Source organism: Asterias amurensis, chromosome 6 (genome assembly GCF_032118995.1).
Source record: "Asterias amurensis chromosome 6, ASM3211899v1".
NCBI classification, from domain to species: Eukaryota; Metazoa; Echinodermata; class Asteroidea; order Forcipulatida; family Asteriidae; genus Asterias; species Asterias amurensis.
The window spans coordinates 12317819-12334344 of record NC_092653.1 but is presented as its reverse complement, the minus strand read 5'-3'; the positions used below and the strand labels follow the sequence as shown (position 1 = coordinate 12334344).

Genomic DNA, 16526 nt, shown 5'->3' with positions numbered 1-16526 from the left:
TGCCTTTAAAAACATAGCTTTGAAAACAAAAGCTCATGAACAAATTTGTATAAGGAATAAAAGGTGATTGAACCGTGCTTCTTTCAAGAAACTACATTGATCATTCCCTCGCCACTTTATGTAAAATTAAGCCACCAGGCGCTTATCTGTTTGTTTTTTTTTGCTTCAACTTTAATATTTCTAGCTTCTGAGATGTGTAATCTCTTTGACTCCACTTTGAAAGAAACACAGCAACAACACTCCTAGACATGCTAGTTTGCTGCCGAGGAGAAGTGAAAAAACTTTTCCCATCCACCAGCAGTTCAACAAAAGCTAAAAAGTTCCCCTCCAAATCTTGAAGTGCATTTTTGTTTTAAATTGAATTTTTGTTTTGACGTCACATTTCAATTATGTGTTTCCCCTTTTTCAGAAAATGTTGAGTTCCTACCCGACTTTTGTTGATATTCAATTATGATTGCACTCAACGTTGATACTTGTACATACATGACATATATGAATCATGTGTTGAATTAGACCCAGTACATGCAAAATGACAAAGTACACTAAGTAAACTAAATATGGACTATACACTGTAGATTAGTGACCATGTAAAATTAACACCATAATGTAGGTGCTGTCCAAATAGATTCAAGAAAGAGGCGAAATTCAAATCTAATGGTGTTAAGCCCTTTGTAAATTGCTTTCGCAGTGTAAGTGTTATACTGTACATGTATTAACATCCTATTGTGTGAAGTTTTGATCCTTAATTGGTATCTATGTGAGACAGTTTTTGCAATGTACACATGTACAATAATGTGTGACACAGTGCACAGTTTTAAATAAATTTCACAAAATGTTTCATCAGATAAAGGTCTTTAGAGGACATTCCTTGCTTCTTCCTTATTGAATTGTTAGAGACTTTCCAAACTTACCCATCATTCCACACCTCTGAATATAAACAACTTCCTGTTGATCATGATGCTTACATTTGAATTTTCAAAAATTCATCAATTTTATTCACACTCTGCTTTCCATCTTCATACTGTCGTTAAATGTGTCGAACGATTGCATCTGAGGTGCGTTGATAACATTTGAAGAAATGGTTGCAGAAATTTCCTTCTTTCTAGATCTTCTTTTGCGCTGAAAGGCAACTATTAAAGCTAAACGGTACTGAGAACTCATCACACCGTAGATCAAAGGGTTGACAATGGTGTTGACATACTGAGGAATTAAAGAAACCCATAACTTTGCAAGCCCAAGACTTGCGTGTAAAGGATCCTGAATCTGTGCTAAAAGACTAACCCATTCAGTCAGACTTATCACGCGGTATGGTGTCTGGCAGATGAAGAATACTATTCCATTGACAATCAGCATCTTGGCTACTTGATTTCGAGTATTCACTGCTTCGTTGTATCTTTGTGTCTTACCTAAGGCACTCTTGCGCTTGTGTAATGTCTGTATGATTTTTACAAACATGTAAATGTTTGCAATCAGTGCAATTAGCCAAGGAATGTTTAACAATGGTTTAGTGAAGTAGATAACCCATGGCTGTATGGCACCACAAGACGCCACAGTGGATGGGAACCCATGGTACATTTTATCATCGGGCCATTGAAGACATTTAATAACATGTTTAGCTGTGCCAGGCAATGTTAATCCTGAAAAAATTAACCCCACCAGCCAGCAGATCGCCACTGTTTTGTTCGTTCGACGCCGTCCACGTATTTTCAGATGTTTGATGGGATGGCACAGGGCAATGTATCTCTCGAACGAAACCATGGTAACAAAAGCAATCGATGCAAAATAGCAAGTATTAATAACTAAAAAAAAGCAGATGCATTCTGCTGAGTTCTTAAGAAAAGTGCCTCCAATAACGGGCGCTGTTTTGTACTTTCCGAGCTTGGATCCAGCACCCATAAACAGGTACAGAAGATCAGCGACTGCCAAATGTGCCAAGTACATAATAGTTTCAGATCTCATTTTTGGAGAACGGAAAACCACAAATAGAAAAGTAAAGTTGTTGATGAGACCAAGAGCCATGATGATCGGTATGATGACGGTAATAATGATGGAGTCTGCTGGAGTAAAAAGCCACTCAGAAACTGTCTCCTCAGTGATGTTTGTAAAAGCACTACAGTCACTTGATGCTACGTTCGAACCCATGTTAGCTTTATCCTTGCAGAGTTTATTGATGAATTGAAGTCGACACTAGTCACTTTACTTGGCTTGAAGTCATTCTTTTTAGTTGCAATAAAGATGTCTTGCAGGGGTTCGGTTTGAAGAATGCAAAACGAGACAAATAACATCAGCAACAACTTCATATCCCATTTGTGTAAGACTGTTTTACTTTTGTTTTAGTCTAGTTAAAAAAGCAAACGCTTTGTGTTTGTATTGATTGAACAGTGATAACTGTTTGATATCAAGAATCGCAGTCAGAGTCTGGACGCACCCAACGATACCTTCCCGTACAAGGTTTATGAAGAAACGAGCATTGTACAACTTGTAGTTTTCTGCTCTAACTGAGTTCAACTTCGCCTTGATTGATTTCTTATATAAATACTGTAGTGACGCACTAAGTGCAGCAATGAGGTTCTCTTTTGTTGTTTTATAATAGTCAAAGTGATGCAGTACCTCATAATGATCTCGCTTGGATTGTGCTCTGTCAATTAGTAATTGATTGGCTAATGTTAAACAAAATTAAAGCTCATGATCAATTCTAACAAGTAAAAAAATACTCAAGCACTCTTTTCATCAAAATCAACACTAAAACGTTTCGACCCTTGTAAAAAAATACTCTGGTTGACGTGACACCTAATGCTAAAAGTTAATGGGTTCGTGTAGAAGTCTATAAGCAATTGATTTTGGAAGTTTTGGGGTGAGTCGGAGATTGAAATAGTGTAGTAATTTACCAACAGTGATAGAGCCATGCTTCATTCAATTTTTATCAGACCCTTGTCACTTTATATGGAGTTAAAGACAGTGGACACTATTTGGTAATTGTCAAAGACTAGCCTTCACAGTTGGTGTATCTCAACATATGCATAAAATAACAAACCTGTGAAAATTTGAGCTCAATCGGTCATCGAACTTGCGAGATAATAATGAAAGGAAAAAACACCCTTGTCACCAAAGTTGTGTGCGTTTAGATGGTTGATTTAGAGACCTCAAGTTCTAAACCTGAGGTCTCAAAATCAAATTCGTGGAAAATTACTTCTTTCTCGAAAACTATGGCACTTCAGAGGGAGCCGTTTCTCACAATGTTTTATACCATCAACCTCTCCCCAGTACTCGTCCCCAAGTAAGTTTTTTTGTTTTGCTAATAATTATTTTGAGTAATTACCAATAGTTTCCACTGCCTGTAAGCCACATTTAGGTTTTGGTTAAAGTCATCAAGTTACCCAAGCTGGTTTTTTTCTGAACCTCATCATTCAAACTTCTCACTTGTGCAGTCTCTCTGATTCCACATTTTAGAAGACAAAGGTCTTATGACTGTTGCATGAAAGAAGCATAGTTCTATCACCTTTTCCATCTGTTGGTAAAGTACTAAACTACTTCATATCTAATATTCGTATCACCTCAAATCTTCCAAAATCAAGCTGTCATTTTTCCTGAACCTAATTAATCTAACTTCTCGCTTGTGGAGTATCTCTGATTCCAAATTTTGGAAGAAAGCATCAATTACACAGCTGGTTAGGCTTGGAAGCCTGTTTGCTGTGGAATTGTGATCAAACGGTTACCATCTACTGGCCATTAAACTTCAGTAAGATTTTAAAGTAACCCTCCAAATCTGCAAGTAAGTGCAATTTTTGTAATAAATCTGTAAGAAATATTTAGGTCCCTTTTCAAGTGTTTTTCCCCATTCTCAAATATTTGTTGGTTCTTTCCTAACTTTGATGCTCAATTGAATTGCCATTGGATTTGGCCCTTTTAAAAATGTTTGAATTTTAATTAAGTGTGGAATAAATCCCAGTATTTATGCATAATTTAGTTCTGTAATATTGTGGAAATATTTTATAGAATTGAATTGAATGACAAAGTAGACAGAGTAACTTAAACATGGATTTACACTGCAAAAACGATGTGTTGTCACATGTACATGTATATATATATACCAAAGAGAAAATCAAAATTAACATAAAGGGTGTGAAAATAACACCAGATGTATTTGTTGTGAAAGTATTTGTGTTATTTTAACACCCTAATCCCTGTGGTGAATTTTTTAAAAATGTTATTTTATAATGTGTTTAACAGGGCACAGTTTTAAGTAATCTATACAAAATTTTTCAAAAAATGAAGTTTTACAAAGCTCTTTAAAGCCATTGGACCCTTTCGGTAAATAGTGTTGTCCAAGGCCCACACTTTGTGTACCACAACTTCTATATCAAATAGCAAACCTGTGAAAATTTAGGCTCAATTGGTCATCGGAGTCGGGAGAAAACAACGGAAAAACCCATCCTTGTTTCCGCGCGTTTCGCCTTGTCATGACATGTGTTTTAAATAAATCCGTAATTCTCGTTAACGAGAATTTATAAAATTGTTTCGCTGTTTTCTGAAAAAGTAAAGCATTTCATGGAATAATACTTCAAGAGAAGTCTTTCACCATTGCCTTCTGTAAACCCTGTAAATTATTTGTAAATCTGTGAACTTTTATTTTTTGTTCTGAACCGAAAGGGTCCAATGGCTTTAAAGGACATTCCTTGATTCTTCCTTATTCATTAATTTGTTAGAAACTTTCCAAAGTTACCAACCATTCTACACCTCTCTGAACAATGTCTAGTTGATCATGATACAAGACAATTAATTGGCTTACCTCAGTTCAATTTCCAAAATTCAGTTGTTTTCGATCACAGTCTGCTTTCCACCTTTTCATTGTCTTTAAATGTGTTGGACAATCGCATATCGGTCTCAGGTTCATTGATAACATTTGAAGAAATGGTTGCAGAAACTTCCTTATTTCTGGATCTTCTTTTGCGCTGAAAGGCATCAATTAAAGCTGAACGGTACTGAGAACTCATCACACCGTAGATCAAAGGGTTGACTACGGTGTTGACATACTGAGGAATTAAAGAAACCCATACTTTTGCAAGCCCAAGCCCGCGTAAAGGATCCGGAATCTGTGCTAAGAGACTAACCCATGCGGTCAGACTTATCACGCGGTATGGTGTCTGGCAGATGAAGAATACTACTCCATTGACAATCAGCATCTTGGCTACTTGATTTCGAGTATGCACTGCTTCGTTGTATCTTTGTGTCTTACGCAAGGCACTCTTACGCTTGTGTAATGTCTGTATGATTTTAACAAACATGTAAATGTTGGCAACCAGTGCAATTAGCCAAGGAACATTTAACAATGGTGTAGTGTAGTAGATAACCCATGGCTGTACGGCACCACAAGATGCCACAGTGGATTGAAACCCATGGTACATTTCATCATCGGGCCATTGAAGACATTTAATAACATGTTTAGCTGAGCCAGGCACGGTTATTCCTGAAAAAATCAACCCTACCAGCCAGCAGATCGCCACTGTTTTGTTTGTTCGACGCCGTCCACGTATTTTCAGATGTTTGATGGGGTGGCACATGGCAAGGTATCTCTCAAATGATACCATGGTAAGAAATACAATGGATGCAAAATAACCAGTATTTGCCACTATTACAAAGCAGATGCATTCTGCTGAGCTCATAAGAAATGTGCCTCGGATAACACTTCCTCTTATTGTGGGCCCTGTTTTGTACATAACGATATCGTGGAAAACACTCAAAATCAGGTACAGAAGATCAGCCATTGCCAAATGTGCCAAGTAAATATTAGTTTCAGATCTCAGTTTTGGAGAACGGAAAATCACAAATAGAAAAGTAAAGTTGTTGATGAGACCAAGAGCCAAGATGATCGGTATGATGACGGTAATAATGATGGAGTCTGCTGGAGTAAAAAGCCACTCAGAAACTGTCTCCTCAGTGATGTTATAAAAAGCACTACAGTCACTTGATGCCACGTTCGAACCCATGTTGGCTTTATCCTCGCAAAGTTTATTGGTAAATTCTAGTCGTCACTGAACATTCAGCTTAGAAAGAAGTCTATATTTTCAAGGTGCATTGAAGATGTCTTGCAGGGATTTGGCTTCAAGAATGCAAACATAGAAAAATTACATCAGCAGTAACTACATTTCCAATTTGTGGATAAGTTGAAAGACTGTTTTGTTTCTGTTTTAGTCCAGTTTAAAAAGCAAGATGCTTTATGTTGTTGTATGCTGTTCTTCAGATGTCTGACACAAGTTTTTTATCATCTTCAAAAATCCAAACACTCATGATATCTTGACACCATGGTTCTCTTTGTAAAAATCTTCAAATCATTGAAAATCTTCATTCACCATTATTCGGTTTCCATACCTTCTTTGATCTTCTGCATATCTGCTTTATGATGTACAGAATATTGAGTTGAATAGAGAGGTAACTTCGTCTCAGACTAACCACAAAGAAGTGTACCGTCTTGACTTGTACAACCGTACCTCCATGTACAAGATTGATAACGAGAAGAGTCTGGTACAGCCAGTAGTTGTACGTATCTGATCTACTTCAGAAGATTATCCCACAGTGTGCTTTATCTCAAATTTAGACTGCATTGAACCACTAACAGCAATGGGGTTTTGTTTGATCACGATCAAGTGTTGATGCATTGTCTATAATAATAATCTAGTTAAGGTTTTGCTCTGTCAATCAGTAAGTGACTGGTTAAGGGCAAAACAAATTTGACCCTTTTCTCCAGTTTTTGTGGATTCTTAAAAAGTATTAAAAAGTCTTAAATTAAACTGTCGAAATTTAAGGCTTAAAGAATAAACTCTACAAATACTAAATTCAGTTATTTGAGTTCAAAAAATGTATGAAGTGTGTAAAACAAACCAAATCTTAAACATGTTAAACGTGGTTTAAGGCTGCATTAAAATAGTCTTTAAAAGCCTTCTTGACCTTTTAAAGTGTGTAGATACACTGTAAAGAAATTACTGACCAAAACTTTCAGTAACAATTTCATCTTAAAGTTGACCTCCAAATCTTCAAGCGGCCAAAACCAAACATTGCGCTTGAAGATTTGGAGGACAGCTTAGAATCGTTACGAAAGATGTGATCAGTTTTGGAACCTTTTAAGCCTAATTAAGCCTAAAAGGTTTTAAGCCTAAAAGCGTAATACAGTAAATGGTAAAAGATTACATGCAGTTTCAGACTTTGTGTTTATAAGTACTTACATGTTCCTAAAACAAAAAGTTTGAGATAAGATTTTCGTTATCGCTTTTACACAACAACTTCACCTGTTTACTTTGTTTGAAAGTCCATTATCAACGAAGTCTGTCCAATTTTTGTTTTCCATTGCTTTTAAATTTATTGATTGCAAACAGTGATGACTCCCTTTGCTTTCAATAGTAGTCTCAACTTGTTTTATCATATTTTTTGCAATGCCTGCTAATGAATTGAATTTGTACTTGCCATCTTTAAAAAATATCAACTCTAGAGAATGTTATTCAATAACAAAAATTTGTTTTTGCAATAACTGTCAGATAGTCCGCTGTAATGAAGATTCATTGCATGGCCAGGGAGATGGCTGTGAATACTTAATGTCAATTTGTAAAACAGCGTTCTTCTTGAAATTTTTGTATTTTGGTCATTTCAGGTCAATTGGACACGCTTTTTGGATATGGTCAACATGGTTTGAAATGAAATTTCTCAATAAGTCGAATCAGCTCGCCAAACTATATTGAAATTTGTGACGGTCCTGTCCAAAAGCATGGTGAATTGACACGAAATGTCCCAGTTTGCTTTCTTTGTAATTTTTGTTCGTTTGGGTTTGGAAATTGTTTATCAGGGGACATCTTTTGTTTATTGTGGGGGACAACAAGATTGTAGTGACCCTTTGGTTACATAATAGGTTTTGAAAGTGTTCGTGAAACACACCATGCAACTAAAACAAAACTTTCACTGAACAACTTTGTTCCTTGGATTTCGCAACAACATTTATTTTTCTGCCCCTGGATGCCTTGCTCATGTGACGAGAGTTCACGCTGCCTACATGTATCTGTGCCTGGGAAACTAAAGTTTTTCTTCCCTGTTTACACATGATCTGCTTTTGAGCCTTAATTTTGTGTGGGAAAGACTAGAGCAATCACCAAAATGAGACAGCAATAATCCGCACAGTATTCAAACCTGTAGTTTTGTATTTCAGGTGATTGCACAGAAGATTGTGTTAACGTGTACAATTTCCTCAGATTTTCTATGTCTTTTATGCTGCTTGTATTTATGGAAGGCTGTCTGGTGCTGCTTTTTTATGCTGCTTGTATTTATGGAAGGCTGTCTGGTGCTGCTGTTCAGTAAAGTGTGGGTTCGAATCCCGGCCATGACACTTGTGTCCCTGAGCAAGACACTTAGGGTGCGTTCGTTTAGCTTCCCAGGGTCGACCCCAGTGTGTGGAGTTTTTCTTTTTCAGGACGAACGTGTGCAGATAATTATCAAAGTTCGTCCTGGAAAAAAAAAAATGCCACACACCGGGGTAGACCCAGGGGAGCTAAACGAACGCACCCTTAATTGCAGCTTCTCTACACCCAGGGGGTAAATGTTTTTTTCTGAACCTCATCATTCCGACTTCTCACTTGTGCAGTCTCTCTGATTCCACATTGTAGGAGGAAAGGTCTGACGACTGTTGCATGAAAGAAGCATGGTTCTATCACCTTTTCCATCTGTTGGTAAAGTACTGAACTACTTCATATCTAATATTCGTATCACCTCAAATCTTCCAAAATCAAGCTGACTGTCATTTTTCCTGAACCTAATTAATCTAACTTCTCGCTTGTGGAGTATCTCTGATTCCACATTTTAGAAGAAAGCATCAATTACACAGCTGGTTAGGCTTGGAAGCCTGTTTGCTGTGGAATTGTGATCAAACGGTTACCATCTACTGGCCATTAAACTTCAGTAAGATTTTAAAGTAACCCTCCAAATCTGCAAATTAGTGCAATTTTTGTAATAAATCTGTAAGAAATATTTAGGTCCCATTTCTTTCCTAACTTTGATACTCAATTGAAGTGGCATTGGATTTCGCCCTTTTAAAAATGTTTGAATATTAATTAAGTGTGAAATAAAACCCAGTATTTATGCATAATGTAGTTCTGTAATATTGTGGAAATATTTTATGGAATTGAATTGAATGACAAAGTAGACAGAGTACAACTTAAACATGGATTTAATATAATAATATAATATAATAATAATAATAATAATATCGAAGTCTTATATAGCGCACGTATCTACCAAACAAGGTACTCAAGGCGCTGAGTATATACAAACTTTCAGAAAGATAGGTTATTGCAGTGATGAATTATGAGACCCAATTATTTAGCACCTTATAAGGGTTTACAAGGTGCTACGGCGCATTAAGCAGCCACAACCAGGAACACCGGGCGAACCCCTTCTCTTTTCGATAAGTGCACTGGGTTCTTTTACATGCGTTACACAACACATGGGACCAATGGCTTTACGTCCCATCCGAAGGACGAAGCAATGGTTAAGTGTCTTGCTCAGGGACACAGTGTCACGGCTGGGGATTCGAACCCACACTCTGCTGATCAGAAACACCAGAGTTTGAATTTGATGCTCTTAACCGCTCGGCCACGACACTTACACTGCAAAAACTATGTGTTATCACATATAGATACCAAAGAGAAAATCAAAATTAACATAAAGGGTGTGAAAATAACACCAATGTTTTTTTTGTGAAAGTATTTGTGTTATTTTAACACCCTAATCCCTGTGGTGATTTTTTTGTTATTATTATTTGGTATCTATATGTGCACAGTTTTTTGCATTTTATAATGTGTTTAACAGGGCACAGTTTTAAAGCCATTTGACCCTTTCGGTAAACAGTATTGTCCAAGGCCCACACTTCGTGTATCACAACTTCTACATCAAATAACAAACCTGTGAAAATTTGGGCTTAATCGGTCATCGGAGTCGGGAAAAAATAACGGGAAAACCCACCCTTGTATCCGCGCGTTTCGCCGTGTCATGACTTGTGTTTAAAATAAATCCCTAATTCTCGTTAACGAGAATTGTTATTGTTTTACTGTTTTCTCAAAAATTAAAGCATTTCATGGACTAATATTTCAAGAGAAGTATTTCACCACTACCTTCTGTAAACCCTGTAAGTTATTTATAAATCTGTGAACTTTTTTTTTTTTTTCTGTGCCGAAAGGGTCCAATGGCTTTAAGTAATCTTTACAAAATGTTTCAAAAAATGAAGTTTTACAAAGGTCTTTAGAGGACATTCCTTGCTTCTTCCTTATTGATTTGTTAGAGACTTTCCAAAGTTACCAACCATTCTACACCTCTCTGAACAATGTCTTGTTGATCATGATGCAAGACAATTAATTGGCTTACCTCAGTTCAATTTACAAAAATTCAGTTGTTTTCATTCACAGTCTGCTTTCAACCTTTTCATTGTCTTTAAATGTGTTGGACGATCGCATATCGGTCTCAGGTTCATTGATAACATTTGAAGAAATGGTTGCAGAAACTTCCTTATTTCTGGATCTTCTTTTGCGCTGAAAGGCATCAATTAAAGCTGAACGGTACTGAGAACTCATCACACCGTAGATCAAAGGGTTGACTACGGTGTTGACATACTGAGGAATTAAAGAAACCCATACTTTTGCAAGCCCAAGTCTTGCGTGTATAGGATCTGGAATCTGTGCTAAGAGACTAACCCATGCGGTCAGACTTATCACGCGGTATGGTGTCTGGCAGATGAAGAATACTATTCCATTGACAATCAGCATCTTGGCTACTTGATTTCGAGTATGCACTGCTTCGTTGTATCTTTGTGTCATACCTAAGGTACTCTTGCGCTTGTGTAATGTCTGTATGATTTTAACAAACATGTAAATGTTGGCAACCAGTGCAATTAGCCAAGGAATATTTAACAATGGTGTAGTGTAGTAGATAACCCATGGCTGTACGGCACCACAAGACGCCACAGTGGATGGAAACCCATGGTACATTTCATCATCAGGCCATTGAAGACATTTAATAACATGTTTAGCTGAGCCAGGCAATGTTAATCCTGAAAAAATTAACCCCACCAGCCAGCAGATCGCCACTGTTTTGTTTGTTCGATGCTGTCCACGTATTTTCAGATGTTTGATGGGGTGGCACATGGCAAGGTATCTCTCAAATGATACCATGGTAAGAAATACAATTGATGCAAAATAAGCAGTATTTGTCACTATTATAAAGCAGATGCATTCTGCTGAGCTCATAAGAAATGTGCCTCGGATAACACTGCCTCTTATTGTGGGCCCTGTTTTGTACATAACAAGATCGTGGAAAACACTCAAAATCAGGTACAGAAGATCAGCTATTGCCAAATGTGCCAAGTAAATATTAGTTTCAGATCTCATTTTTGGAGAACGTAAAATTACAAATAGAAAAATAGTGTTGTTGATGAGACCAAGAGCCATGATGATCGGTGTGATGACGGTAATAATGATGGAGTCTGCTGGAGTAAAAAGCCACTCAGAAACTGTCTCCTCAGTGATGTTATAAAAAGCACTACAGTCACTTGATGCCACGTTCGAACCCATGTTGGCTTTATCCTCGCAAAGTTTATTGGTAAATTCTAGTCGTCACTGAACATTCAGCTTAGAAAGAAGTATATATTTTCAAGGTGCATTGAAGATGTCTTGCAGGGATTTGGCTTCAAGAATACAAACATAGAAAAATTCCATCAGCAGTAACTACATTTCCAATTTGTGGATAAGTTGAAAGACTGTTTTGTTTCTGTTTTAGTCCAGTTTAAAAAGCAGGATGCTTTATGTTGTTGTATGCTGTTCTTCAGATGTCTGACACAAATTTGTTATCGTCTTCAAAAATCCAAACACTCATGATATCTTGACACCATGGTTCTCTTTGTAAAAATCTTCAAATCATTGAAAATCTTCATTCACCATTATTCGGTTTCCATATACCTTCTTTGATCTTCTGCATGTCTGCTTTTTGATGTACAGAAAATTGAGTTGAATAGAGAGGCATGTGTTAACTTCGTCTCAGACTAACCACAAAGAAGTGTACCGTCTTGACTTGTACAACCGTACCTCCATGTACAAGATTGATAACGAGAAGAGTCTGGTACAGCCAGTAGTTGTATCTGCTCTACTTCAGAAGATTAGCCCACAGTGTGCTTTATCTAAAATTAAGACTGCATTGAACCACTAACAGCAATGGGGTTTTGTTTGATCACGATCAAATGTTGATGCATTGCCTATAATAATAATCTAGTTAAGGTTTTGCTCTGTCAATCAGTAAGTAACTGGTTATGGGCAAAACAAATTTGACACTTTTCTCCAGTTTCTGTGGATACTGAAAAAGTATTAAAAAGTCTTAAAGGGATGCTTAAGTGAATTAAAAATAAACAGTTAATTTTGCTGTCATTTATTTCTGATATATGTATTGAACATCAATAAAAATGTTTTTGTTTTTTTTCCCGACATATCTCACTTGCGTAATTAGCGAATAAGTCATGCCCCCCCTTTTGTGGATTGTTACCGCCACCCTACCATCAGCGTCACGTCGGGAATTCAAACATATCGTCGGCAAAAAGAGTCTGGTTCCTAACTACACGCGCCTAGGCACCAGGCCACACAATGCACACGTCTCTATATATGCACACAGCCAGGGGACCCGACGGCTCGGGTTCCTGACATGACATCACATGAAGGCTCCCTTTTAGGGGCGGGGTGGGTTCCCCTAATCTCTTGAAAACCACTTCTAAAATACTTGCGCATTTAATAAAAAAATTAAAAAAATATTTCAGGTTTAAAAAGTCCTGTTTAATCGTTTAAATAATAAAAAAAAAAACACTGCAGCCACCCTTTAAATTAAACTGTCAAAGTTTAAAGCCCAGAGAATAAACTTGATGTATACTAAATTCAGTTATTTGAGTTCTTAAAAAAATGTATGAAGTGTGCAAAAACAAACCAAATCTTAAATATGTTAAACGCTGTTTAAGGCGGCATTAAAAGAGTCTTTAAAAAGTCTTAAATTGACCTTTTAAAGTGTGTAGATTCACTGTAAAGAAATTACTGACCAAAACTTTCAGTAACAATTTTATCTTAAAGTTGACCTCCAAATCTTCAAGCGGCCAAAACCAAACATTGCGCTTGAAGATTTGGAGGGCAGCTTAGAATCGTTACTAAAGATGTGATCAGTTTTGGAACCTTTTAAGCCTAATTAAGCCTAATAGGTTTTAAGCCTAAAAGCGTAATACAGTAAAAGATTACATGCAGTTTCAGACTTTGTGTTTATAAGTACTTACATGTACCTAAAACAAAAAGTTTGAGATAAGATTTTCGTTATCGCTTTTACACCACAACTTCACCCGTTTACTTTATGTTTGAAGTTCATTATTAACTAAGTCTGTCCAATTTTTGTTTTCTATCGCTTCTAAATTTATTAATTGCAAACAGTGATGACTCGCTTTCTTTTAAATAGTAGTGTCGACTTGTTTTATCATTTTTGCAATGCCTGCTAATGAATTGAATTTGTACTTGCCATCTTTAAAAAATATCAACTCTAGAGAATGTTATTCAATAACGAAAATTTGTTTTTGCAATAACTGTCAGATAGTCTGCTGTAATGAAGATTCATTGCATGGCCAGGGAGATGGCTGTGAATACTGAATGTCAATTTGTTAAACAGCATTCTCCTTGATTTTGTTTGTATTTGGGTCATTTCAGGTCAGCTTTTTGGACATGGTCAACATCATGGTTTGAAATGAAACTTCTCAATGAGTCGAATCAGCTCGCCAAATTATATTTAAATTTGTGACGGTCCTGTCCAAAAGCGTGGTGAATTGACACGAAATGACCCATTTTGCTTTCTTTGTAATTTTTGTTCGTTTGGGTTTGGAAATTGTTTATCAGGGGACATCTTTTGTTTATTGTGGGGGACAACAAGATTGTAGTGACCCTTTGGTTACATAATAGGTTTTGAAAGTGTTCGTGAAACACACCATGCAACTAAAACAAAACTTGCACTGAACAACTTTGTTCCTTGGATTTCGCAACAACATTTATTTTTCTGCCCCTGGATGCCTTGCTCGTGTGACAAGAGTTCACGCTGCCTACTTGTATCTGTGCCTGGGAAACTCAAGTTTTCCCCCTGTTTACACATGATCTGCTATTGAGCCTTAATTTTGTGTGGGAAAGACTAGAGCAATCACCAAAATGAGACAGCAATAATCCGCACAGTATTCAAACCTGTAGTTTTGTATTTCAGGTGATTGCACAGAAGATTTGTGTTAACGTGTACAATTTCCTCAGATTCCCTATGTCTTTTATACTGCTTGTATTTATGGAAGGCTGTCTGGTGCTGCTTTTTTATGCTGCTTGTATTTATGGAAGGCTGTCTGGTGCTGCTGTTCAGTAAAGTATGGGTATCGAATCCCGGCCATGACACTTGTGTCCCTGAGCAAGACACTTAGGGTGCGTTCGTTTAGCTTCCCAGGGTCGACCCCAGTGTGTGGAGTTTTTCTTTTTCAGGACGAACGTGTGCAGATAATTATCAACGTTCGTCCTGGAAAAAAAAAACGCCACACACCGGGGTAGACCCAGGGGAGCTATAAAACGAACGCACCCTTAATTGCAGCTTCTCTACACCCAGGGGGTAAATGTGTACATGTAAGGGCAGAGATGTGAGTTGAGCCGAGTAGTGCATAATTGTTGCACAGGCTGTATAAATCGCTAGGGAGCTGAGATGGTTTCAGAAATGAATTAAGACCCAGTGACCAGGGGTAATAATGTTGGAAGTGCTTTGAGACGCCCTTAGGGTGTGAAAAGCGCAATATAAAAGCTGGTTATTATTATTGTTTTTATTTTAGTTTTTTGTCCATTGTGGAGATTGTCTTATAAAAAAAAATATATATAAACAACAAACAAACAAACAAAAGGACCACCTGAATTTAATACCTGTGAGGTTTAGATCCTAGAATAAGGCGACACCGAGGTCATGTAATGTTGAGTTTTAGCAAAACTGAATTTGAAATGAAACAGAATTTATTCACTTGTATTCCCTCTTTTGTATTCTTTGATTTTGTACAGGAGATCTGTACATCGAGAAAGCGGTGAATGGTTTTCTAACGGAGCTTTTTAGTCAATGGAAGATGAGAAACATCAACAGTGAACTGACGCTGGTCTTGTTTTCAAGAACATTTTATGAAGCTAAGTCATTAAGTAAGGAGCTTTTTTTATTTATTTCGATTGATAACATTTGATTAATATTTTTACATTTATTCTTTTCACTTAAACAATATTTCTTCACATAAAAGTGTTTTCATTCATTCCACGGTTTCCATTAACCTTGGTAGAATGTCAATGTGGAATGGAGGAGTCCAATCTGGGCTAGGCTTCCATTACACATGAGATGGCTTTTCAAATGTTCCTGCCCAGCATGCAGTAAGCCTTTTTGAGGTATGGCGGACGTGATACGCGCGTCACACGCGGCGCGACTTATGCCACGCTCACCATGTTAGTGGTCATTAGGTTTACGTGTAAACTCCCGCGTCGCCTAAAATGCGCACTTCACTGAATAACACACGCTCTATTTCTATGGTCAGTACGCACAAATTTACCCAAACCTTATAGTGTTGTAGCATTGTGTCCGCCAGATCACAAAAAGGCTTATGGCTTATGTCCTCATCAGGTTTGAGTCTTCACTGGTTGGTTGATGTACAGTATCTTATGTTTTGGCCACCCTTGATCTGCTCCTCTTCCCATGTGGTAGTTGCCAAAGCACTTAAATCTGACATAACTTACACGTATACATGTAGTCTGTCCTTCTCCTGCAATGTCCAGTAAACACAAGGCTCCTTTTTTATTTTTTTTTATTTTAGATCTTCAACACAAAACTTGTATTGAGGATGTTTTCTGTCCAACTTACATCTAAAAGTGGTGCTAGATTTGCTTTCAGAACCGTCACTCTCCCTGATTCTGCCGTAATTTCCCTGAAAATACACAAATTTGAAAATCTCCTTGATTTTGGAAACTTTGTCCCTATTATGTGTAATGTTATTCTTAATATCACTCTGATATCTCTCTTTCATATAAACCACTCTGATTGTTGTACAAAATATCCCTGATTGCATTGTTCGCAGCTCTCAGGAGCTTTTTATTCTGGAGTTTTCTGTTAAACTATTATGGTTTTGAACAATTTCTTTACAGAACATGCTTACTTTAATGGTAAAAGGGGGTATGTTTGGCTTGTGTGTAAAGTGCTTGTCTCTTACCAAGGTGACCCTGGTTCGAAACCCGGCCAGGGCCATAATGTGAGTTGAGATGTGCGTTGGTTCTCTGCTGTGCCACAAGGGTTTTCCAGACCATCCGGTTTTCCTCCCTCAGGAAAAATCCAACACTTTCGATCTCTGGCTGTGCTCCGTGGTTCATAATGGGTTGATGTGGCTGGCTGCCAAAGGCGCCCTTGCATGCCTTCTTATCGAACACACAGCCGTGTCCTTG

General features: G+C 37.4%; 4 protein-coding genes across 7 annotated transcripts in view; 1 reads left to right on the top strand and 3 right to left on the bottom strand.

The window, feature by feature from the left end:
* LOC139938575 (GATOR1 complex protein DEPDC5-like) overlaps positions 1-16526 on the top strand; it is a 92758-nt gene that overhangs the window by 51438 nt on the left and 24794 nt on the right. For all 4 annotated transcript variants that reach the window (XM_071934151.1, XM_071934148.1, XM_071934150.1 and 1 more), the window contains exon 7: positions 15114-15245. In XM_071934151.1, coding sequence (XP_071790252.1) covers positions 15114-15245 — 132 coding nt within the window. The remainder of the gene's footprint in view (positions 1-15113; positions 15246-16526) is intronic.
* LOC139938086 (neuromedin-U receptor 2-like) lies at positions 997-2142 on the bottom strand. The gene has a single exon (XM_071933464.1). It carries the CDS (start codon positions 2140-2142, stop codon positions 997-999), a length of 1146 nt encoding a protein of 381 aa, XP_071789565.1.
* Positions 4824-5987, bottom strand: LOC139938085 (kappa-type opioid receptor-like). The gene has a single exon (XM_071933463.1). It carries the CDS (start codon positions 5985-5987, stop codon positions 4824-4826), a length of 1164 nt encoding a protein of 387 aa, XP_071789564.1.
* Positions 10434-11600, bottom strand: LOC139938084 (kappa-type opioid receptor-like). The gene has a single exon (XM_071933462.1). It carries the CDS (start codon positions 11598-11600, stop codon positions 10434-10436), a length of 1167 nt encoding a protein of 388 aa, XP_071789563.1.